This window comes from Chlorocebus sabaeus, chromosome 23 (genome assembly GCF_047675955.1).
Source record: "Chlorocebus sabaeus isolate Y175 chromosome 23, mChlSab1.0.hap1, whole genome shotgun sequence".
Taxonomy (NCBI): domain Eukaryota; kingdom Metazoa; phylum Chordata; class Mammalia; order Primates; family Cercopithecidae; genus Chlorocebus; species Chlorocebus sabaeus.
The window spans coordinates 5018022-5043945 of record NC_132926.1 but is presented as its reverse complement, the minus strand read 5'-3'; the positions used below and the strand labels follow the sequence as shown (position 1 = coordinate 5043945).

General features: G+C 48.7%; 1 protein-coding gene across 10 annotated transcripts in view; it reads left to right on the top strand.

Moving 5' to 3' along the window:
* The first annotated feature begins 6854 nt into the window (after nucleotides 1-6854).
* The window catches only part of NSD1 (nuclear receptor binding SET domain protein 1), a 172729-nt gene continuing 153659 nt past the window's right edge, over nucleotides 6855-25924 (top strand). The window contains exons 1-3 of one of the 10 annotated variants that reach the window (XM_073010487.1): nucleotides 6855-6992; nucleotides 10127-10240; nucleotides 10981-11070. In XM_073010487.1, the coding sequence (XP_072866588.1) occupies nucleotides 10211-10240; nucleotides 10981-11070 (120 nt within the window). In that variant the 5' untranslated portion in view covers nucleotides 6855-6992; nucleotides 10127-10210. Of the gene's footprint in view, nucleotides 6993-7914; nucleotides 8200-8599; nucleotides 8685-8805; nucleotides 8998-9119; nucleotides 9287-10126; nucleotides 11071-25924 lie in introns of those variants that run through there. The other 9 variants (XM_008015412.3, XM_073010486.1, XM_037992576.2 and 6 more) reach the window with 9 other exon arrangements.

Sequence of the window (25924 nt, the reverse complement as noted above, 5' to 3'; positions counted from 1 at the left end):
TGAGGGCCTCTTTTTTTTCTTTTTTTGACACAAAGTCTCACTCTGTTGCCCAGGCTGGAGTGCAGTGGTGTGATCGTGGCTCATGCAACCACAGACTCCGGAGTTCAAGCAATTTTCATGCCTTAGCCTCCCAAGTAGCTGGGATTACAGATGTGCACCACTATGGCTGGCTAATTTTTGTATTTTTAGTGGAGATGGGGTTTCACCATGTGGTCCAGCTGGTCTCAAACTCCTGACCTTTTGTGATCCACCCACCTAGACTTCCTAAAGTGCTGGGATTACGGGTGTGAGCTACTGCACCCAGCACGGCTGAGGGATTTGATGATGGGGCCTGTCTTTGCCATTTCAGACACATTTTCTATAAATCTAGCTAGCTAGCTGAATCTACAGCTCTGGAGATTTTTTTTTTTTGAAAGAGAGTCTTGCTCTGTCACCAGGCTGGAGTGCAATGGCGCGATCTCAGCTCACTACAACCTCCATCTCCCAGGTTTAAGCGATTCTCCTGCCTCAGCCTCCCAAGTAGCTGGGATTATAGGCGTGTACCAGCATGCCCAGCTAATTTTTGTATTTTTAGTAGAGATGAGGTTTCACTATGTTGGCCAGGAGGGTCTCAATCTCTTCACCTCGTGATCTGCCTGCCTTAGCCTCCCAAAGTGCTGGGATTATAGGAGTGAGCCACCATGCCTGGTCTTTTTTTTTTTTTTGAGACAGAATCTTACTGTGTCACTCAGGCTGGAGTGCAGTGGCGCAATCTCGGCTCACTGCAACCTCCACCTCCCAGGTTCAAGCGATTCTTCTGCCTCAGCCTCCCGAGTAGCTGGGACTACAGGTGTGCACCACCACGCCCAGCTAATTTTTGTATTTTTAGTAGAGATGGGGTTTCACCATTTTGGCCAGGCTGGTCTTGAACTCCTGACCTCCTGATCTACCCACCTCAGCCTCCCAAAGGGCTGGGATTATAGGCATGAGCCACCGCACCCGGCCCATACTTCTTATTTCTTTACCTCTTATTCACTCTTCATCCCACTACACACCTGAAACATTTCCTACCAGTTCACCAAATCTTTACCCAGAGGCTTTTTTTTAATTAAAAAAATTTAAATAAAAATAGAAACGGGGTCTTGCTAAGTTGCCCAGGCTGGTCTCAAACTTCTAGGTTCCAGGGACCTGCCCACCTCCGCCTCCCAAAGTGCTGGGATTAGAGGCATGCACCACCACACCCAGCCTACCCAGAGTCTTATCTTGCTTTTATTCACCTGACCCTCTTTTAATATTTATTTATTTATTTATTTTTGAGCTAGGGTGTCCTCTGTCGCCCAGGCTATAATGCAGTGGTGTGATCTTAGCTCACTGCAACCTCCACCACCTGGGCTCAAGCGATTCTCCCACCTCAGCCTCCGGAGCAGCTGGGACTACAGACACACGCCACCACACCCAGCTAATTTTTTGTAGAGACGAGGTTTTGTTGCCCAGTCTGGTCTTCAACTCCTGGCCTCAAGTGATCCACCTGCCTTGGCCTCCCAAAGTGCTGGGATTATAGGCTTGAGCCACCACACCCAGTCCTTTTAGTATTTATTGAGCAACTACTGGGTACAAACTCTTTGTCATTCCTCCACTAGCAAGAGCAGTGCTTTCACAAGCTGCTTTTCAGCCTTTGTTTTCATCTGTAAAATAGGTTACTATCTTCTCTTTGAGGGGCAACAAGGCGTAGGTGTGGGTGGGTGAGCTATAAACCCTAATCCTCACCCAGGAGGAGGTGCAGCCACATTTCTGGCCACTGGCTGGAGACCTTCCCCTTTCCCCATACTCCTCCTCCCACTCCCTGATCCAAGCACTGCCAGAACCAGCATTCTCTCACTTTCTCTTCCTCTGTTTTGAATCAGTATGTTCAGAAGTGCTTGGCTTGATGCTGGGAGTGCATCCAACAAAATCAGATGCCTAGAGAAGGAGCAGGATTGGGGTGGGAGAGAGAAGACATAATTGGGTTGAGGAACCTGAGGGCATCCTGAAGGATGTGCTCAGTGGGCAGCTGCTTTGTGTTGGGCCCAGGGCCAGGTTATACGTACTTTGAATATTTTATCTTCATAACTATCCCATTTGTGAGGCTCAAAGAGCATAAAGGACATTCCTGGTAAGTGGCCTAGCTGCAGTTTGAATTTGTATCCGTCTCGTCTGACTCCAGGTCACATAAGCTTTTTTTTTTTTTTTTTTTTTAAATGGAGTCTCGCCCTGTAGCTCAGGCTGGAGTGCAATGGCAGGATCTCAGCTCAATGCAACCTACACCCCTCAGGTTCAAGCCATTCTCCTGCCTCAGCCTCCCTAGTAGCTGGGATTACAGGCGCGTGCCACCACGCCCGGCTAATCTTTTGTGTCTTTAGTAGAGACGGGGTTTCACCGCGTTGGCCAGGTTGGTCTCGAACCCCTGATCTTGTGATCCGCCCTTCTTGGCCTCCCAAAGTGCTGGGATTACAGGCGTGAGCCACTAAGCCCAGTCATAAACTCTCTTATACTTTTATTTATTTATTTATTGGAGCCAGAGTCTCACTCTGTCACCCAGGCTGGAGTGCAATGGCATGAACATGGCTCACTGCAGCCTCCACATCCTGGGCTCAAGCGATTCTCCCACCTCAGCTTGCCAAGTAGCTGGGACTATGGGTACGAATCATGCACCACCACGCCAGGATAATTTTTTTTTTTTTTGAGACGGAGTTTCGCCTTGTGGCCCAGGCTGGAGTGAAATGGCACGATCTCAGCTCACTGCAACCTCAGCCTCTTGAGCTCAAGTGATTCTTCTGCCTCAGCTGGGGTTTCACTATGTTGGTCAGGCTGGTCTCAAACTCCTGACCTCATGTGACCCACCCACCTTAGCCTCCCAAAGTGCTGGGATTACAGATGTGAGCCACAGCGCCTGGCCTACCTTTTGTATTTTTTATAGACACAGGGTTTAGCCATATTGCCCAGGCTGGTCTTGAACTCCTGGGCTCAAGTGATCTGTCTGCCTCAGCCTCCCAAAGTGCTGGGACTAAAGGCGGGCACCACTGTACCTGGCCTCTTAAGCTTTTTAAAGCATTGTCTGGGACCAAAGGCTGTTTGTTCCTCAAACATCTTCAATCCTTTTTGGGAGGATTTGAGTTTTGTACAACTCATTTGGTCCGTTATTGAAACCACAATTCTGTCTGATGGAGACACAGGCTTGCAGAGAGGAGGGGATAGATAGGCATCATGAAATGTTTCTGGAGCACTCACTCTGAGCCTCACAGTCTGGGCTTGGTCACTGGAGGTCAGAGAGTATATACCCTTAGTCTTGTTGGAAGTGGCTCTCCAACTGGATGAGACCAGATTCAGAAGCCATTAGTTACTACTGGGACTCATTCAGGGAAAAATGGCTGCCTGTAGGGGTGGGAAGACTTCCGGAAGGAGGAGTCTTCTAAACAGAATGAATGGAGTTTGCCCAGGGGAAAAGGCAGAGTGACAGACGTGAGCATAGGCTGGACAGGATGTGGCTTGTCCTGGCACTGGGCAGTTGGGGGAAGTGAGAGCAGGAGGGCAGGGATTAGTGGTCACCATACGAAGCTTCAGAAGGAGGTTTAAGAAGAAGAAAACTTAAAGGTGGATGCTTGAGTCCTTCGGGCTGGGGCTGGGGGTACAGGCTCAGGTTAGCGACAGACCCTGGTATTCGGGGCAGGAAGGAGACTTTGCTGGTGGGCTGCCTGGTCTCAGATGTGGCCAGGCCTCTCTTGATCTTAAGTTGAAAACTGATTCAATTCTGGGGAAATCCGTGGGTGGGGAGAGGAAGGAAACAGCTCCTAGACCCATCAGAAGGCACGGTTCTGGTGTTCACCAGCGACGTTCAGGATTAATTACGAAAGGCCTCCATGCCTCTCCCAAGACCTAACTGTTTAGTCAGAAGGCAGATGCTGTTCCTGTTCAGTGGGAACAAGGAGCTGGAACTAGGATGGGAGTTTGTCTGTGGTCAAGTCATGCTTCCTTTCTGGAAGATAGGGATAACAATAATGCCCATCTCAGAGGAATAAATGAGTGTCTTGCAGGGTAGCTGGAACAAAGGAGGATAAGCTACAACTATTATTGTAACAACAGGCAGAGCCCTTGCTGGAGTTGTGTTTCTAGGGGAGGAACCAGTGTCTTCTGGACACAGAAGAGTGAGCTTTCTACTGCTCAGATGCAATCATGTCATTATTCTCCCTCCTCCCTCACCTTCCATGGCTGCTTACTGCCTTCCAGATAAAGCTGAAACTCTTTAACTTGACCAGCCAAGCCCTGCAGGGTGAGGCCCCTGTGTCTGCCCCATCCTTGGTTGAGTCTCCTTCTGCACTCACCACCTCCGCCCCCGGCACATGCACTGGCCATGCTTGGTGTGGTCAGTTCCTCTGAAGCCTGGTGTTTCTCTGGACTCGGCTGAAATCTCTGCCTCTTCCCCTTCTTGCCTCGCTATTCCTGCATATCCTCCAGGACTCTCTCTGGATGTTGCTTCCTCAAGGATACCTCTGAGTTGGTTTCAAGGGCCTTCTCAGCTTCTCCAGCAACCTTGGCTTCTCTCTCAGTACTCAGTTCTCTGCCTTGTTATTACCCGTCTGCTTTTTCCACAAGGCTGTGACAGGGAGCCCCCAAAATATTTATGGAATTAATGAATGAAAAGGGGCGGTTCTAAGAAAAAAGAGGTCGCTGTACATTGGCCAAATGTCCCAAGGTATCTATTATATCTCACCAGTTTACAGATGAGGAAACTCAGCCTAAGGTAGAGTCCCTCTGCCTGTCATTCAAATTCCTGGGCACCTGTGTGTGAGCACCATGCTGGGCTTTTCACAGGCAGTATTTGTAGGCTGGACAGGATGAAAGCAAGCACGTGAGACCCATCACACCAGGTGAGAGTTAAGGTGCTGACACTTTGCGTGAAGGCTTAGTCTCTTGGGCCTCAATTCTTTTTTTTTTTTTTTTTTTTTGAGACAGAGTCTCGCTATGTGGCCCAGGCTGGAGTGCAGTGGTGTGATCTCGGCTCACTGCAAGCTCCGCCTCCCAGGTTCACGCGATTCTCCTGCCTCAGCCTCCCGAGTAGCTGGGACTATAGGCGCCCGCCACCTCGCCCGGCTAGTTTTTTGTATTTTTTTAGTAGAGACGGTGTTTCACCGTGTTAGCCAGGATGGTCTCGATCTCCTGACCTCGTGATCCACCCATCTCGGCCTCCCAAAGTGCTGGGATTACAGACTTGAGCCACTGCGCCCGGCCGGGCCTCAATTCTTCACAGGGCTGGTGAAGGGTCATAGGAACGACTGTATGTGAAGTGCCTAGGATAGTGTCCAGTACATAGTACAGACCCAGCAAGTGTTTACTGATTCTTATCTCGGTCCTAAGGATGGGAGTCACAGGCCCAGAAAAGGTCCCTGGATTGAGACAACCAGCCAGAGGAGAGCTGAGTGTACATCCCAGGCCCCCACCCTACAGGGACACAGTCCTCTCCCTTGTGCCCCCACTCAAGGAGTCAGTGTCCTTGTGACAATCTATGGTGCTGTGGTTCTTCTCAACCTAGTGCTGGCACACATGAGATGCTTGGCTAGGGCCTGCTGGATGGGGAGGCTGGAGACGGGTCTGCTGTGGTTGAGGCCTCTGTGGCCAAGCTTTACTCTAAGAGGCAGGGAGGGTCCTCAGGGGTTACCCCAGAGAAATCTGAGAGGTTTTCCCTGGGGGCCTGGTCTTCTCCCCTAGACCTGTCAGCAAGCAGTTCATCCCCACAGCCAATCTCCTTTTGGCCCTCACTCTTCCAGAGGGCAGTGTTGTTCAGAGGTGAGCTTTGGAAGAAACTGTTGTCTCAACCCTATTTTCACACTTTAGCACCTTTATTTAACTGTCTTTTCCCGAGGCCAGGATCTCATCTTTTGTTTCCCCAGCACTCAGCACACTGCCTGGAATGCAGGAAATGGCTGCTGAATAAAGCGATGAATTACATTTCAGCACTCATCAAGTGCTCAGCCTATAACTAAGTCTAAGTGTAGGCTGCTAACACTTATACCTTTACCTTACAGGATCTTCACAGCCAGTGCTGTGCATTGGAAGTTGCAGATGGGGAAACTGAGGCTCAGGGCTGTTAAGTGACTTGTTTAAGGCAGCTCTCAGGCCCTCAGGATGGTTAGTGGCAAAGTAAAGGACTGGGAGGAGCATTGATGAATTGGGGCAATTGGCAGAGGAGTAATTGTCAGTCAAAATGATTGGCTCAAATTATTAGGTGTGAAGACAGAACCAGTCAGAGCTTCCCTGTTGAGTCGAATTGCCCAGATGGGATAAGCAGGGTGAGTGACCCTGGCAGAACAAAGGGCTGGCCCTTGTAGGTATAGACCGGACTTTTCTCTGGTTGGTCCCAGCACATAGACAACTGCCAACCTGACTTTGCATCTGGGAATCTTCAGGGTACCTGTGACTCTTCAACAGAAGGAGCCTCCCTGAGGTCACGGCCCTCTCATCACTCCCGTTCCAGTGGGCGCCTTCCCTCTAACAAAGCCCACTGGCCGTCTTGGCGGGGTCTGCATCCGGCACTGGCAGACATGAGCTGAGGGCCTGTTGACTTGGGAGCCTCCATCACTGGACTGTGGGCCTTGGAGAGCAAAAGGGTAAGAGCATCTCGAGCTCCACGCCCGCTGGGCCAGTCGCTGGGTGAAGGAAGGATGGAGTTTAGCTGGCCAGCACTGATGTCACACAGGGCAACGCCAAAAATGGCCTTTCTCCCAGGTGGGCTCACAGTTAACAGAAGGCAATGAGTAAACAGTTCATTGGGGCAATAACTATGCACATTTACTAAGCCATGGGAAGAACAGTAGTCACGTGGCCCTCGAGGGCGGTGCCCTCAGCTTGAGATGGAGTTAACTCCAAATCTAATCACAGAAGGCTTTCTGGAGGAGGCGGAATATTTATGGCGGCCGGATCCGGCTTCCTCTGAACAGCAAGAAGGCGCTTAGCGCCCTAGGGACCAGGTAACTCCTGAGGTGAGCTTCTTGATGGGGATCAAGCCCAGGGGCGACGGAGTCCGGGCTGGGGGAAGGGTCCGAGGAGCTGGAGTCGCAAGTTCAGGCCCAGCTCGGGCTCCCTGTCCTGCCCTTCCGCTGTCTTGGGGGATTGGACGCCACGCGGCCGCGCTAGGGTCGGTGCTGCGGGCCCGGTGCAAGATGCAGGCCGTGAGGCCCCAGGCCGAGGGCTGCGCCAGCCGGCTTGTCCCGGCCAGCCGGGCGGTCCCGTGTGCCGGCGCAGTTCCGCTGGGGTCCAGATGCCCGGCCCTCAGGGGCGAGGCGCGCGCTCCCCGGGGAACCGGGCTGCGGAGCAGTCGGCCCGCGCTGGGCGGCAGTGGCACGAGAGGGCCATCTGCCTGGGTGCCGAGAACTGCAACGTCCGCGGTGCGAGGCGCGGCCCGTCCCGGCCCCCAGCCCGGCGCGCACGCACATACCCACGCCGGCCGGCGCCCGCTGCCCGAGCCCCCGTGCCAGGCCCAGACCCTGACTAGGCGCGGGAGGCGGTGCAGGGACTAGAGAACCCCCTCCCCGGGCGTTCCCCTCACCCCGCCCGAGGCTGCGAGGACCCTTGGGCTCGGGGGTGGTGAGGGAGCTTCGTCCCGGCTGGGCCCGCGCTGGGGACTCGGCCTCCCTGGGCGGGGGCCGCACGGCTGCAGGCCGAGGTGCGGGCGCGCTGTCAGGCTGCAGCCCGGCTCCGTGCGGGGGTGGGCTCAGCGCTGGGGTCGCCTGGCTTCGTTCTAGCGCGGAGGCCGCGGCCGGGCGAGCAGTGCCCGGGCGGGTAACCCGACCCGGCTCCCCGGAGCCGCTCACCCCGCACGGCCGGGCAGGGGGAGGGAGAGGGATGGGGGGAGGGGGAAGGGAAGGGGTGGTGGGTGAGGGGCTGTGGGCACCGCAGGGCCGAGTCCCCGGCCCGTCTGCGCTGCTGTAGGGCGGCTGCCCGCGGCACCCGGGACGATCCACCTCTGCCTCGCGGGCGTCGAGCCTGAGACAGGAGGGAGCCCTGGGGCTGCACAGGCTTGGCTCAGGGAGGCAGACCCGAGCTGCTGCCTCCATTTTGTTTCCTGCTCAGCTTGGTCTGTGGTGGTGGTGGTGGTGTGGGTTTGGGGTGCGGCCGGGTAGGGGGGTTCACCTGCGGCCGCATCTGCTCGGGGCCTGAGGCCTCGAAGACCCCAGCCCAAGCCCCCAGGTGAGCCCTGCGGCAGGAGGGGGGTTGCCTTGGCCTCGGGCCGAACCCAGCGGGCTGAGGGCAGGTGCCCAGTGGATGGGGAGCCTGGGCTGTAACCTAAGATGGAGGCCGGGACTGACGCGGGCCCGAGCGGGGCTGGTGGGGCGATCGGACAGGCCTCAGCCGGGCCAGGTGCCGCCTGGGTTGGGGTTCGAGACGCGTAGGGTGCGGGAACCGTGTGCGGCTCGAGGCCAGCGCTGTGCCCCGAGGTAGGTGAGGGGATCGGAATGCCACCCACGACGCCCGCAGGCCCCGACACTCCAAGGAGGCGCGCGAGGCCCCTGGGGAGCCCGCCTCAGGCCCCGCCCGGGCAGCCGGGCCGGCCCGTAGGCCCCGGCCGCGAGCGGGCGCGCAGGGGGAGGGGAGGGGGCGGCAGCGGCAGCTCCGCTGATTGGGCGGCGCGCTCGCAAGCCCGACTTCACCCGCCCTGAACCCCGAAGAGTGAGGCAAGGGAACGCGAGCGCGCGGTGGGGGAAGGGGTGCGCGCGCACTCGGGGCCCAGCCGCACGCGGGCCGGCGCGAGGCGCTCGGTCGCACGCGCCGCCGCGGGGGCGCGCGCGGTGGGGGTGTGAGGAGGAGGAGGCGGCGGCGGAATAGGCCGGGGCAGGTCGCGCTCGCTGCCTTCTCCCCTGAAGAGAGACGCGGGGGGAGGGGGGTGCGGCGAGCGGCCCCGCTCTCTCCCTACCGCTCCGCTCGCACCCCAGTGTAATGAGGGTCACCCCCTCCCCCCAGCTGGCCCGGGAGGGGGCGCGGGGCACGGTAACTAGTGCGCTGGGGTGGGCGGCGGGCAGGCGCGAGGAGGAGGAGGGAGGGAGGAGGTGGCCGGGCCGGGAAGATGGTGGTGGCCGTGAGGTGAGGGGCTCGGAGGAGGGCCGGGCGCCGTGCGGGGTTGGTGGCCGGCGGCGCTGCAGCCGCCGGCCCCCTCCCCCTCTTCCATCACTACCAGCCGGGCTCGGGCCTAGCTGGCCGGGCTGCCGCGAACTTCCTCCCGGCGCGGCCCGTGCCCCGCCGGCCGCCCGCGAACACCTCGGCCTCAGCCTCCCCTCAGGTAGCAGGCTGCGGGGCGCGGGGCCGGCTGCCCTCCCGCAGCAAACTTTGCTTGCTGCTGAATATTGATGAGAGCGATCGGCTCGGCTGGGAGGTGCTGCCGCCGCTGCGGGAAGGAGCGCGGCCCGGGCAGGCGGCGGCGGCGTCGGCAGCAGCCATGTTTTTCAGGCTGTAGCAGCTGCTGCTGCCCTGACTGGGCTTCGCCGGCCGCCTCGGTTTCTCCCTCTGCCGCGTCCCGGCCTCTGGGCCCTGCAGCTGCGGACCCCAGCAGGCCTGCATTCAGGAAGGCGAGCTCTGGGGTGCACCCGCCTCGGCCGGCTCGCCTGCGGCCTGCGCACCGCCGCTGCAAAGGCTCCGGTGCTGGCTGGGCGCAGGGTGCAGCGCTATTGTGACCGCTGCGCCCGAGCCAGCCAGGAAGGGGGGGTACCTTTTTGTGCAGGGTCCAGGAGCCCCCCTCGGACCCCGCAGCCTATTTGCCTTTGAGAGATCCAGTTGCTCGACCCCTGGCGAGGGAGGGGGAGGATGATTCCTGTTTGAGAATTGGGAATTTTGACTGGCAGAGGGGTTTTAATTTTAGTTCAGCCCAAGGTCCACCAGTCTGCAGAGGAGGAAAAAGAGACGGGCTGTTTCTATGGGCAGGATCGGCCCAGCTTCGGGAAAATGGAGTTTTCAGAGGCTCCCCGAGGCCATTTTTTCATCTCCAGTCGGGGGAACTTTTTCTGGCCATAGAAGTGCAGCGGAGTGGCATAGAGGCCACTAGGCCTTGAAGTGGCTGCCATTTTGAAGAGTCGAGTCAGATGGCCTATTAACTCAGATTAATTGCTGTGCTTTTGGATTCCAGGTTGATGCCAGCCCAGGATGGATCAGACCTGTGAACTACCCAGAAGAAATTGTCTGCTGCCCTTTTCCAATCCAGTGAATTTAGATGCCCCTGAAGACAAGGACAGCCCTTTCGGTAATGGTCAATCCAATTTTTCTGAGCCACTTAATGGGTGTACTATGCAGTTATCGACTGTCAGTGGAACATCCCAAAATGCTTATGGACAAGATTCTCCATCTTGTTACATTCCACTGCGGAGACTACAGGATTTGGCCTCCATGATCAATGTAGAGTATTTAAATGGGTCTGCTGATGGATCAGAATCCTTTCAAGACCCTGAAAAAAGTGATTCAAGAGCTCAGACGCCAATTGTTTGCACTTCTTTGAGTCCTGGTGGTCCTACAGCACTTGCTATGAAACAGGAACTCTCTTGTAATAACTCCCCTGAACTCCAGGTAAAAGTAACAAAGACTATCAAGAATGGCTTTCTGCACTTTGAGAATTTTACTTGTGTGGACGATGCAGATGTAGATTCTGAAATGGACCCAGAACAGCCAGTCACAGAGGATGAGAGTATAGAGGAGATCTTTGAGGAAACTCAGACCAATGCCACCTGCAATTATGAGACTAAATCAGAGAATGGTGTAAAAGTGGCCATGGGAAGTGAACAAGACAGCACACCAGAGAGTAGACACGGTGCAGTCAAATCGCCATTCTTGCCATTAGCTCCTCAGACTGAAACACAGAAAAATAAGCAAAGAAATGAAGTGGACGGCAGCAATGAAAAAGCAGCCCTTCTCCCAGCCCCCTTTTCACTAGGAGATACAAACATTACAATAGAAGAGCAATTAAACTCAATAAATTTATCTTTTCAGGATGATCCAGATTCCAGTACCAGTACATTAGGAAACATGCTAGAATTACCTGGAACTTCATCATCATCTACTTCACAGGAATTGCCATTTGTAAGCAGTTTTTGGTACAACTTAAATATATACGTATATGTATATATACAGGCCACTTAAAGAGAACTTGTAACAAATTTGTTTTTGGTTGCTTATCAGTTCACAGCTGAAATCCTATTGCTAATCATAAGCTTTTGGGCAGAATTTTACTTTGATTTTTAAATTCATCTCTGGTATGAGTTTGGTTATTTTAAGCTTTTTCCAAATAACTCTTCATTGAGAGTAGGCTAATGCTTTTAAAGGCATTTGATTGAGTTCTGATTTAATTTCTCAAGATGGAGATATATATATGATTAAGAAAAAAAAGAAAAGATGGGTTTTGGCCTGCCAGCACCATGAGTGCAGGTGAACCAATTTAGTGCTTGGAGTCCTGTTGCTGTATGTAGCAGATTATTTTTTACTTGATGACTTGACTCTTCAGGTTGAAGGGCATTTTGAACACAGATTAAAGTGACTAAGATGAGGTTTTTTTGGACATTGTCAAAATCTAAATTAGACTAATTTTTCTGAACTAGCTGTTGTGAAGGTATAGCATCCTGTGCTTTTGATGAGTGCCACCATCGGCTCTTTTTTTTTTTTTTTTTGAGATGGAGTCTCACTCTGTCGCCCAGGCTAGAGTGCAGTGGTTGCTCACTGCAACCTATACCTCTTGGGTTCAAGCGATTCTCCTACCTCACCCTCCCGAGTAGCTGGGATTACTGGTACCCATCACCACGCCTGGCTAATTTTTGTATCACCATTAGTTTTTGAAGTTTTTCTAGTTTTGTTTTATTTTATTTTAACAGAACCGTAACTAAGACAAAGTTTTATATTAATTTATTGTTTAGAGACTGGCCTTGCCATGTTGCCCAGGCTGGCGTTGGAACTCCTGGGCTCATTCAATCCTCCTGCATCAGCTAGAACTACAGTAGTTTCAGATTTTGAAGTGTGTATGTGTATGTGTGATACATATTCTGTGTGTATAGAAATGGAGAGTATCTTATTTGAGTTGCTGTTTTCAGTAATGTTGTCAAGTATTGTTAGAGGGTGATAAATGATAACGTTTGTTTTTATTTGAGCTTATGCAGAATTTCTTGACTTCTAGCTAAATGATCAGTTCACTTCTCTTAGCCTCAATTCTATTGCCTCTAAATTCCAAAAGTACTTGATTGCTTTAAGATTCCTTCAGCTTTAAATATTAATATTTGATATTGATTTTGTTTCTGCCCAAACACATTGTTTGGTTACCGCCGGTAATGTTACCAAAGATAAATTTTTTTTGGCCAAAAAATGTTTCAGAGATACCACATTAAGTTTTTACAAGAAAAACTTTTATGGTATGTTGTTATTCTGAGTTCATTAAACATTCACTTTACCTTATTCCCTGCTGTTTTTTAAAGTTACAGAGGGAGAATGTGGGTGTGTCACTTTTGTTTCTGTTGATTCTTATCTTAATTGTGCCTTAGTACTCCTTGGTTTCTTGGGCAATTGCAGATTTTGAAAAATTTGCTTTAGTGGTTATCTTGAGTCTGAATTGTCCTAGGGTAGGTAGGCTGTTTTGAAAACTTATTGGCAGCTCAGAAATCCTTTTTCTTGGGTTCACGTTGAAATTTATTTTATATATATCGTTTTGTCTTTGTTTTTGCACATAAATTTAAATCTGACAATGGAGATAGATGTTTCTCTAGAAGCATACAAATAGAATTGTAAACCTGTTTCTCATCAAAGAGATGTTAGTGGACTATTGGTTCTATTAAACAAAAAAAAATGAAGGCTGGGTGTGGTGGCCCACGCCTGTGATCCCATCATTTTGGGAGGCTGAGGTGGGCAGATCACCTGAGGTTGGGAGTTTGAGACCAGCCTGGCCAACATGGTGAAACTCTGTCTCTACAAAAATACAAAAATTAGCCGGGTGTGATGGTGGGCAACTGAAATCCCAGCTACTTGAGAGACTGAGGCATGAGAATCGCTTGAACGCGGGAGGCAGAGGTTGCAGTGAGCTGAGATTGCACTATTGCATTCCATACTGGGCAACAAGAATGAAACTCTGTCTCAAAAAAAAAAGACAATAAAAAAACGGAAAATATTGGAGCCTTTAGATAGTAGCTTACATGTCTGAAATGGGAGTTAGCAAATGCACAAATGTAGAAGTTTTTTTTGGGGGGAGAAATTGAAATTGCTCAAAGACTTTATGAGCTTGAAGAAGCAAGTATGTAAGTTTACTTATTTTTATTTTTTTGAGACAGTCTTGCTATCGCCCAGGCTGGAGTGTAGTGGTGCAATCTAGGCTCACTTCAACCGCCTCCTCCTGTGTTCAAGTGATTCTCCCGCCTCAGCCTCCCGAGTAGCTGGGACTACAGGTGTGCACCACCACACCCGACTAATTTTTGTGTTTTTATTGGAGATGAGGTTTCACCATGTTGGCCAGGCTGGTCTCGATCTCCTGACCTCAGGTGATCCACCCACCTTGGCCTCCCAAAGTGCTGGGATTACAGCCGTGAGCCACTGTACCCATTCCCTAATTTATTATTTTAGGAATTTGGTTCAGAATTGTGATTGAAATCTATTGCATTTATTTTTGCCTTTGATATTTTTAGACTGAGGACTTTTTTTTTCTTGGGGACAAAGTTTCGCTCTTGTCACCCAGGCTGGAGTACAAGGCATGATCTTGGCTTACTGCAACCTCTGCCTTCTGGGTTCAAGTGATTCTCCTGCCTCAGCCTTCCCAGTAGCTGGGATTACAGGTGTGCACCACACACCCAGCTAATTTTTGTATTTTTAGTAGAGATGGGGTTTCACCATGTTGGTCTGGTGAACTCCTGACCTCAGGTGATCCACCCGCCTCAGCCTGGCAAAGTGCTGAGGTGTGAGCCATGGAACCCGTTCTTAGACTGAGGACTTAAAAAGTGAGGTCAGGGTGGGCGTGGTGGCTCACGCCTGTAATCCCAGCACTTTGGGAGGCTGAGGCGGGTAGATCTCCTAAGATGAGGATTTCAAGACCAGCCTGGCCAACATGACGAAACACCGTCTCTACTAAAAATACAAAAAATTAGCTAGGCATACTGGCGGGAGCCTGTAATCTCAGCTACTCGGGAGGCTGAGGCAGGAGAATCGCTTGAACCTGGGAGGCTGAGGTTGCAGTGAGCCGAGATTGCCCCATTGCATTCCAGCCTGGGCAACAGGAGCGAAACTACCTCTCAAGGAAAAAAAAAGCCATCCTGGCCAACATGGTGAAACCTCGTCTCTACGAAAAATACAAAAGCTAGCCGGGTATGATGGCGGATGCCTGTAGTCCCAGCTGCTCGGGAGGTTGAGGCAGGAGGATCACTTGAACCTGGGAGGTGGAGGTTGCAGTGAGCTGAGATTGCGCCACTGCACTCCAACCTGGCGAGAGGGAGACTCCGTCTCAAAAAAAAAACCCAAAAAAACCAGTCAATCTTAGAATGCAAAGTTAGGTAAGCAATAAGGCTTCAGAAAAGTGTAATTAAAAATAACTCTTCTATGTAGTCATATAATATTAACGTATTCAAGCTGTTCACAGTTGATTTAAGTTATTGATGCAGTAGGTATAGTTACTATGCTGGGAATTTTAGAAAATCCGTAGCAAATTGCTATTTGTCTCTTTTTGTCTGTAATCTTGGCTGGGTTTGGTGGCTAACACCTGTAATTCTAGCAAGTTGGGAAACCAAGACGAAAGGATTGCTTAGGGCCCAGAGTTCGAGACTAGACTGGGCAACATACTGAGATCCTGTCTCTACACTCAGTTGGATGTGGTGGTATTCCTGTAGTCCCAGCTACCCAGGAGGCTGAGGCAGTAGTAGGATCGCTTGAGCCCAGAAGTTTGAGACTGCAGTGAGCCATGATCACGCCACTGCATTCTAGCCTAGGCAGCAGAGCAAGATCCTGTCAAAAAAAAAAAAAAGGAGAATATTCTCTTGGCAGTGGGTAAGAGTAGTTTTTAGGGTTGTAGATTTTCTGTCTAGAATTAGAGAAAGAAGGGTCATATTTTCAGTTATTTTGTGTATCTACCTCTAAGTGGACTGTTTGCCTCTTGTCAGTTTACCATCATGTGCTCTTATTTTCTCTGCATACAGTGAAGTGAAGTGATTGTCATTACAATTTGTAATTCTAAGCTGGTACTTTAATTGGGTTGATAATTTTTTTTTTTTGAGACGGGGTCTTGCTCTGTTGCCCAGGCTGGAGTGCAGTGGCATGATCTCAGCTCACTGCAACCTCCACCTCCCAGGTTCAAGCGATTCTTGTGCCTCAGCCTCCCAAGTAGCTGGGATTGCAGGCGCCCTCCACCATGCCTGGGTAATTTTTGTATTTTTAGTAGAGACAAGGTTTCACCATGTTGGCCAGGCTGGTCTCGAACCCCTGACCTCAAGTGATCCACCTGCCTCAGGCTTTCAAAGTGCTGGAATTACAGGTGTGAGCCACCACGACCTGCATACCACTTTTTAAATAGTCCTTTTTTGAGTGCTTATTCTCTTTTTCTTCCTCTTTCTCTGCAGTCTCATCCACTTTCATTGATTCTGCTGCTACTCCACTCTATAATACTCTCTTCTGAACTGACTTCAAACCAAGAAATTCTAATTGTCAACTGAGCTGCTCTTCTACCTTGTGTCATATTCACCTAAAATGTAATATTATTTCCTTTTTTATTTTTCCTTTGGACAGGGTCTTTCTCTGTCACCTAGGCTGGAGTGCAGTGGTGCCATCTCGGCTCACTGCAACCTCTGCCTTCTGGGTTCAAGTGATTCTCCTGCCTCAGCCTCCTAAGTAGCTGGGACTACAGGCACCCACCACCATATCTGGCTAATTTTTGTATTTTTAGTAGAGACAGGGCTTTGCCATGTTGGCAATGCTGGTCTCAAACTCCTGACCTCAAGTGATCCGCTTGCCTCCGCCTCCCAAAGTGCTGGGATAACAGGCATGAGCCACTGCGCTCAGCCTATTATTTTCATTTTGAACCCATCTCTTTTATTGCCAAATACACATTTACTTCTGTGTTCATGATGACATCATTATCCTGTTCTTCTCAAAGCTGGAAACCTTGCAGTCACTTATTCATTTAAATGATTAAAATACAATTGAATACCTCTTGAGCTAGGCACTGCCAGTGTAATAAAAAATAAAAAAATTTGAAAAAGGAAAGAGATAGTCTGCTTTTAAAGAACTTCACTGTGTGGCAAAAACTAGCGTAAACAATGACAATACAGAATACTAAGTGGTCTGGTAGGTGTTATGTATGCAATACTTTGGGAGTGTGAAGGAAGGCATGCCTAGAATAATCAGGGAGGACTTCACAGAGTGGTTATTTATAGTTTGAGCAGAGACATACCAGTAAGAGGGAATAGCATATGCAAGTGGCCAGAAATCCTTGGCTAGCTATCTGGGAAGAGTGGGGTTGTCAGCAGATAAAGGTATAAAGATAGGCTTATATGCCGTGCTGTATAGTTAAATGTTTTTACTATTACAAAATTTTATAGATGCCCTCAGTTTCTCCCTTTAATCATTTTTCAATGGCATCTTTATTGTTGGTCTTCATTTAGTCTTTCCTTCCAGTCTATCCTATATAAAATTACTTCCTGCTTCCAAAATGAGAAATACTGGGTCTCTACTTAAATTTATAACTTAAATGACGCATACCTCATTTTCTAAACAAATAAAGCCCAAATTCAGTGTCCTTTTTGATAGGATCCTGTCCTGACCTTTCCAAATCTTATGCTAGAGCCTTGTGTACCCTGAGTTCAGCCAAACTGAACTCTTAATGGTCCCTTGCTCCATACTCTCCCCTTACTCATGCCTTTATTCTCCTGGTCTGATTCATCTTTGCATCTTAACAGCATATAGCATGGTGCCTTCTTTTTACTGGGGACATATCGAGTTAATGAATGAATCATGCTATTACAGAGGTACAGTTTGGGAGGGGAGTGAGTACATTTTAGCTAGGAAGGTTATGAGCGGATTGTCAGTCTTCATCATTTTCAGTGGACCAAATTTCTAAAACTTTACAGGTTGGTTGGTTTTTCTTTTTTCATTTCCTCATGTACTCAATTTCTAAGGCCTTTTGAATTTGAGCTTCTTAATATCTCATGCGTTAATTTTTTTCTCCATTCTCAACTTTCACTCTCCTAATTAAGGATAATAATTTTTTTTTTTTTTTTGAGATGGTGTCTTGCTCTGTTGCACAGGTTGGAGGGCAGTGGTGCGATCTTGGCTCACTGCAATCTCCGTCTCCCGTGTTCAAACGATTTTGCTGCCTCAGCCTCCTGAGTAGCTGAGATTACAGGTGGGGTTTCACCATGTTGGTTAGGCTGGTCTTGAACTGCTGACCTTGTGATCTGCCTGCCTCAGCCTCCCAAAGTGCTGGGATTACAGGCGTGAGCCACTGCACCTGGCCAAGGATAATAAATTATAATGGTTTTAGGCTGGACATCTCTGCCTGCATACTGCACTATCTGTTTAGTGGAAGAAGTCCCTTAATGTCTCTGAGGCCCATTTCCTCAGTTCTAAATTATGGCTAGTACCTTCCTCGGAGGGTTGTTGAGTCTGCGTTACAAGATAATTTTTTTTTTTTTTTGAGACAGATTCTCACTCTAGTGCCCAGGCTGGAGTGCAAAATGGCATGATCTTGGCTCACTGCAACCTCCACCTCCTGGGTTCAAGTTGATTCTCCTGCCTCAGCCTCCCAAGTAGCTTGGGTTATAGGCGTGCACCACCACACCGGGCTAATACTGTATTTTTAGTAGAGATGGGGTTTCACCATGTTCGGCCAGGCTGGTCGAACTCCTGACCTCAGGTGATCGACCCACCTCGGCCTACCAAAGTGCTAGGATTATACAGGCGTGAGCCATCCCTCCTGGCCATGACACAAGATAATTTATATGAAGTAATGCAGTGCTAGTCCTGAAGTAGGTACGCTGTAAGTGATGCATACTGCTGCATGCCAAGAGCCAAATGTACATTTGAAAGAGTTGTGAATTTCAAGAAAGATATTTTTGAGTTTTTTTTTCTTTCTGAGACAGGGTCTCACACTTTCGCCCAGGCTAGAATGCAGTGGCGTGATCTTGGCTCCTGGCTGGGCCGAAGTGATCCGCCGCCCTCAGCCTACCAAGGTGTTGGGATTACGGGCATGAGCCATTGTGTTTGGCTGAGTTTTTGTTTTTTTTCTCTATTTTTCCAAACTTATTTAATTAGTAAGATAAAGACATTAACTGCTGTTTACAGTTTCCATTTTTAATTAATAATCAGGAGCATTTGTATTTTTGTTTGATAATCAGAATAATTTAATTTGTGCAATAGGATCAATAGCTTTCTGTATTCCAGCTGTTAAGTGGTGTAAGATTATTACATTGTCGCTTTTTGCAGGTTGTCTTTTGTCCTAGATAGAAATGTTTAATTTCTTCTTCCTGGTTTTCAGGAGAGCCCATTGAAAGGAGATCCAATCTCTGAAATTTAGTGGTAGGATAATAACAATTGAACAGTTATTTCTGAATCTAATTTAAATAATCTCAATTGTAGCCTTTTAAAGTAATTCCTGTGAACCTTTTTGAATTTAGAAAAGTCATACTTGGCCGGGCGCGGTGGTTCACATCTATAATCCCAGCACTTTGGGAGGCCGAGGCAGGTGGATTATCTGAGGTCAGGAGTTCAAGACCAGCCTGGCCAACGTGGTGAAACCCTGTCTCTACTGAAAATACAAAAAAAAATTAGCCGGGTGTGGTGGCACGTGCCTGCAGTTCCAGCTACTCAGGAGACTGAGGCAGGAGGATCACTTGAATCCGGGAGGCAGAGGTTGCAGTGAGCTGAGATTGTGCCACTGCACTCCAGTCTGGGTGACAGGGTGAGACTTCATCTCAAAAAAAAGAAGAGGCAAACTTAGAAATGGAATATAAAAATCTCTTGATTTTTGTCACTTTCATATGCTTCCTCATTTATACTCTTAATATTCTATTAGAAATTGTCTCTTCTCTCCACGCACCCCTTTTTCTCCCTTTTGGTTAATATGTTAAGACATCTTTTCATAAAGGCATGTAACAAGATTTTTTTTTTTGAGGACAGGGTCTTATTCTGTTTCCCAGGCTGGAGTCCACAACTCACTGCAGCCTAGACTTCCTGTGTTAAAGTGATTCTCCTACTTCAGCCTCATGAGTAATTGGGACTACAGGGCCATGCCACCACACCTGGCTAATTAAACAAAAAATTATTTGGTGGAGACAGGGTCTTGCTATGTTGCCCAGGCTGGTCTTGAATTTCTGGCTTCAAGCAATTCTGCTCTGCATTAGCCACCTCAGCCGCGAATATTTTCTTATTATGAAATTTTTGTTTAGATAAGTGTTGATTCGCATGCAGTTGTAACAAATTCCATATCCAGGCTGGGCGTGGTGGCTCACGTGTATAATCCCAGCACTTTGGGAGGCTGAGGCAGATCACCTGAGGTCGGGAGTTCGAGACCAGCCTGACCAACATGGAGAAACCCCGTCTCAACTAAAAATACACAGTTAACTGGGCGTGGTGGCACGTGCCTGTAATCCCAGCTACTCGGGAGGCTGAGGCAGAAGAATCACTTGAACGCGGGAGGTGGAGGTTGTGGTGAGCCAAGATGGTGCCATTGCACTCCAGCCTGGGCTATAAGAGTGAAACTCCATCTCAAAAAAAAAAAAAAAAAAAAACCCCAAAATAAGGAAATTCCATGGCCTAGGCACAGTGACTCATGCCTGTAATCCCAGCGTTTTGGAAAGCTGAGGTTGGAGGATTGCTTGAGCCCAGGAGTTTGAGGCTACAGTGAAGTATGATTGTGCCACTGCACTCTACCCTAGGTGACAGAGTATGACCCTTTTTCTTACGAAAAAGAATATAGAGAGGTCCCTTGTATATTTTGCCTGGTTTTGCAATGGTAGTATTTTGCAAAAAATATCTAATACCACAGAACTAGAATATTGATGTTGATGTAATTCACCGATTTTTTTTTTTTTTTTTTTTTTTGAGACGGAGTCTCCATCTGACACCCAGGCTAGAGTGCAGTGGCTCTATCTCGGGCTCACTGCAACCTCCACCTCCCGGGTTCAAGCAGTTCTCCTGCCTCAGCCTCCTGAGTAGCTGGTACTACAGGCGCATGCTATGATACCCAGGGTGTTTCACCGTGTTAGCCAGGGCGATCTCAATCTCCTGACCTTGTAATCCGCCCGCCTTGGCCTCCCAAAGTGTTGGAATTACAGGCTTGAGCCACCGCGTCCAGCCAGTCTTACTAAGGCATTGATGTTCATATAATTTATCCATCTTATTCAGATGTCTTTAAATTTTATTTTTTTCCTTAAAAGAAATGTATATTTCTATCAGGACATATTCTGGATGTCCCCAATTTTACTGGTAGTCTTTCATTGTGTGTATATTAAGTTCTTTATGTTTTTAGCACTTGTGTAGGTTAGTATATCCACGACTGCAGTCAAGTTTCTAAATGTTGCCGGGTGCAGTGGCTCATGCCTGTAATCCCAGCACTTTCGGAGGCTGAGGCGGCTGGATCACCTGAGGTCGATAGTTTGAGACCAGTCTGGCCAACATGGTGAAACCCCGTGTCTAACTAAAAATTAAAAAAAAAAAAAAAAAAAATAGCTGGGTGTGGTGGTTCATGCCTATAATCCCAGCTACTCGGGAGGCTGAGGTTGGAGAATCGCTTGAACCCAGGAGGCAGAGGTTGCAGTGAGCTGAGATCGCGCTGCTGCCCTCCAGCCTGGGTAACAGAGTATGTCTCTGTCTCAAAAAAAAAAAAAAAAAGTCGTTGAACAATTCTAATACAGTAAGGATCCCTGCTGTTGCCAGCCTTTTTATAACTACATCCGTCGTCTTCTAGGCAACCCTTCCATCTCTTTTTTGTATGTGACAGTGTCTTGCTCTGCTGCCCGGGCTGGAGTGCAGTAGTTGCATCTCAGCTCACTGCAACCTCTGCATCCCAGGCTTAAGCGATCCTCCCACCTCAGCCTCCTGATTAGCTGGGACTACAGGTGCTTGCCACCATGGCCCGCTAATTTTTGTATGTTTTTGTAGAGATGGGGTTTTACCATGTTGCTCAAGTTGGTCTTAGAACTCATGAGCTCAAGCAATCTGCCTGACTTGGCCTCCCAAACTGCTGGGATTACAGGCAGGAGCCACCATGCCTGGCCTAGTCCCTCCATCTCTAGCCTTTGTCAGCTACTAATCTTTATTTTTCTAAAGTTTTGTCTTTTCAAAAATGTTAGATAAATATGAATCATACAGTATGCAGCCTTTTGGGATTGTCTTTTTTTCCCTTAGCATAATTTCCAGGGGATTCAGCTAAGCTGTTGACTATATCAATACTTACTTATTTATTTATTTTTTTGAGACGGAGTTTCACTCTTGTGGACCAGGCTGGAGTGCAATGGCACGATCTTGGCTCACTGCAATCTCCGCCTCCCAGGTTCAAGCGATTCTCTTGCCTCAGCCTCCTAAGCAGCTGGGATTACAGGCCCCTGCCACCACACCCAGCTAATTTTCATATTTTTAGTAGAGATGGAGTTTTGCCATGTTGGCCAGGGTAGTCTTGAACTCCTGGCCTCAAGTGATCCACCTGCATTGGCCTCCCAAAGTGCTGGGGATTATAGATGTGAGCCACCGTGCCCGGCCCTAGTTTTTTCCTTTTTATCACTAAGTAATATTCCATGATACAAATATACCATGGTTTGCTTGACCATGCACCTGTTGGGGGACATCTGGGCCAATGCTACCTTTTGGTGATTAAGGTAAAAGTACTATTAACGTTCATTTATGGGGTTTTGTGTGACTATAAGTTTTCACTTCTCTGGAATAAATACCAGTAGAAAAATTGCAGGATTATATGGTAATGGCATGTTAAGTTTTTTTTTTTTTTCTTTTCTTGAGAGGGAGTTTTGATCTTGTTGCCCGGGCTGGAGTGCAATGATGCGATCTTGGCTCACTCCAACCTCTGCCTCCTGGGTTCAACTGATTGTCCTTCCTCAGCCTCCCATGTAACTGGGATTATAGGCGTCCACCACCACACCTAGCTCATTTTTGTATTTTTAGTAGAGATGGGGTTTCACCATGTTGGCCAGGCTGTTTCTGAACTCTTGACCCCGGGTGATCCACCCTCCTCGGCCTCCTAAAGTGCTGGGATTACAGGCATGAGCCATGGCGCACGGCCAATCTTCAGTTTTATAAGAAACTACCAAGCTGTTTTCCATAGTGTCTGTACCATTTACATTCTCACTATCAGTATGAGTGTTCCAGTTTCTTTTATTTTTTGTTTTTTGAGACGGAGTCTCGCCCTGTCACCCAGGCTGAAGTACAATGGCACGATCTCAGCTCACTGCAACCTCTGCTACCCAGCTTCAAGTGATTCTCCTGCCTCAGCCTCCTGAGTAGCTGGGATTACAGGCGTGTGCCACCATGCTCGGCTAATTTTTTGTATTTTTAGTAGGGATAGGGTTTCACCATGTTGGCCAGGCTGGTCTTGAACTCCTGACCTCAGATAATCCACCCGCCTTGGCCTCCCAAAGTACTGGGATTTCAGGCATGAGCCACTGCACCCGGCAGGGTGATTCAGTTTCTATGCATCCTCACCAGCATTTGGTGCTGTCACTACTTTAATTTTAGCAATTCGTGTAGATATGTAGTAATGTCTCCTCTCATTGTGTTTTTTTTTTTTTTTGAGACGGAATATTGTTCTTGTTGCCCAGGCTGTAGTGCAGTGGTGCCATCTTGGCTCACTGCAACCTCTACCTGCTGAGTTCAAGCAATTCTTCTGCCTCAGCCTCTGGAGTAGCTGGGATTACAGGTGTGTGTCACTATGCCTGGCTAATTTTTGTATTTTTTAGTAGAGATGGGATTTCATCATATTGACCAGGCTGTTCTCGAACTCCTGACCTCAGGTGATCTCCCCACCTCGGCCTCCCAAAGTGCTAGGATTACAGTTTTGTATGGTGGATTCCATACAGAGAGAGTTTTTGATTTATTCTAGATTAGTAGTCCCTACCCTTTTTCGCACCAGGGACCAATTTCCTGGGAAACAGTTTTTCCCCAGGCGGGAGTGGGATGGTTTGGGGATGAAACTTTTCCACCTTAGATTACAGGCATTAGGTAGAATCTCATAAGGAGCGCGCAACCTAAATCCCTTGCATTCGCATTTCACAATAAGGTTCATGATCCTCGCAGAATCTAATGCCACCCGGATCTGACAGGAGTGGGATCTCAGGCGATAATGCTCCCTTGTCTGCTGTTCACCTCCTGTTATGCAACCCAGTTCCTAACAGACTCAGGACCAGTACCAGTCTGCGGCCTGGGCACTGGGGACCCCTGTTCTAGATGACCCATATTCTTTTAAATGCCTGTATACAAACCATACTTACTTTCTTTCTTTTTTCTTTGAGACACTCTCACTTGTTGCCCAGGCTAGAGTGCAATTGCGTGATCTGGGAACACTGCAACCTCTGCCTCCCAGGTTCAAGCGATTCTCCTACCTCAGCCTCCCAAGTAGTTCAGACTACAGGCGTGTCCCACAATGCCTGACTAATTTTTTGTATTTGTATTTTTTTATTTTTATCTTATTTATTTATTTTTTGAGTTGGAGTCTTGCTCTGTCACCCAGGCTGGAATGCAATGGCACGATCTCGGCTTACTGCAACCTCTGCCTCCCGAGCTCAAGCGATTCTCTTGCCTCAGCATCCCGTGTAGCTGGGATTACAGTCACTCGCCACCGTAGCCAGCTTTTTTGTATTTTTAGTAGAGACAGAGTGTTACCATGTTGTCCATGCTGGTCTCGAACTCCTGAGTTAAGGCAATCCACCGTCTTGGCCTCCCAAAGTGCTGGGATTGCAGGTGTGAGCCACTGCACCCTCCCACAAACCATGCTTTGAAAATGTTGCTTCCATTTTTAGATAATTTGTTAGGGAACCAATAAAATCATACGTACTTGTGATTTTCCCTTAGTAAATTGGAACAAATTTTAGTGTTTGTTGCTGGTATTAGGTGAAATTACTTTATTAATAACCTCTAAAGTTCCTTTCACATCGCTAGTGACCTTATATGAAATACCATAATACTCTTTTAGCAATTGCTGGAAAGATAAAATCTATTTTGGAGAATGAACAATTATATTTACATATTAAATTAAAAGTAATTACTGGTTATGTGATGTTCCCTAACATACCAGAATGAGTCTGAAGGTAGTCTTTCTTTGAAAATTATGAGTCTTTATTTCCTGTGTTATCCCTGATTTCTCTTGATGCTGTAATTGGAGCTGTTGGGTCTCCCTGGTGAAAGTAGGTGATGTGCAAGTTGTATCTGTACCCAGTGAAAATAAGACGTTAATGCCACACTAATTTGTCATTGGAATTTTACATTCAAAAGCATTTCTTTTCTTTTTAAAAATATGATTGTAAATTCATAATTTACAGTTGTATATACCAAAGGCATTTCTTTTTTTTTTTTTTTTTTTTTTTTTTTTTGAGACGGAGTCTCGCTCTGTCGCCCAGACTGGAGTGCAGTGGCTGGATCTCAGCTCACTGCAAGCTCCGCCTCCCAGGTTTACGCCATTCTCCTGCCTCAGCCTCCCGAGTAGCTGGGACTACAGGCGCCCGCCACCTCGCCCGGCTAGTTTTTTGTATTTTTTTTAGTAAAGACGGGGTTTCACCGGGTTAGCCAGGATGGTCTCGATCTCCTGACCTCGTGATCCGCCCGTCTCGGCCTCCCAAAGTGCTGGGATTACAGGCTTGAGCCACCGCGCCCAGCCGGCATTTCTTTAATATTGTAGTTGGTTCAACTACAATGAAAATATGTTAAGTCTGTTTTTATAATTAGTATATTGGGGAACAGCACTTCCATCATGTCACAATATATTAAGAATTGCCAGCAGGACACGGTGGCTCATGTCTGTAATCCCAGCACTTTGAGGCCTAGGTGGGAGGATCACCTGAAGTCAGGAGTTGGAGACCAGCCTGGCCAACATGGCAAAACCCCTATCTACTAAAAATGCAAAAATTAGCCAGGCGTGATGGCGGGTGCCTGTAGTCCCAGCTACTTGGGAGGCTGAGGCACAAGAATCTGGAATTGAACCCAGGAGACAGAGGTTGCAGTGAGCCGAGATTGTGCCATTTCTCTCCAGCCTGGACAACAGAGTGAGACTCAGTCTTTTTTTATTTTTATTTTTATTTTTATTTTTGAGATGGAGTTTTGTTCTATTTGCCCAGGCTGGAGTGCAATGGCATGATCTCAGCTCACTGCAACCTCTGCCTCCCGGGTTCAAGCGATTCGCCTACCTCAGCCTCCTGACTAGCTGGGATTACAGGCATGTGCCACCACGCCTGGCTAATTTTTGTATTTTTAGTAGAGATGGTCAGGCTGGTCTCGAACTCCCAACCTCTGGTGATTGGCCCGCTCCGGCCTCCCAAAGTGCTGGGATTACAGGCGTGAGCCACCGTGCCTGTCCTTATTTATTTTTTATTTTTTGAGACAGGGTCTCACTCTTTTGCCTAGGCTGGAGTGCAGTGATGCAGTCACAACTCACTGCAGCCTCAATCTCCCAGTCTCAAGCAATCCCCGCACCTCTGCCCCTCCGAGTAGGCTGGGACTATAGGTGTGTGCCACCATGCCCAGCTAACTTTTTCTTTCTTTCTTTCTTTTTTTTTTTTTTTTTGAGACAGAGTTTCGCTCTGTTGCCCAGGCTGGAGTGCAGTGGCGTGATCTCAGCTCACTGAAAGCTCCGCCTCTCGGGTTCACACCATTCTCCTGCCTCAGCCTCCCGAATAGCTGGGACTACAGGCGCCCGCCACCACGCCCGGCTGATTTTTTGTATTTTAGTAGAAACAGGATTTCACCGTGTTAGCCAGGATGGTCTTGG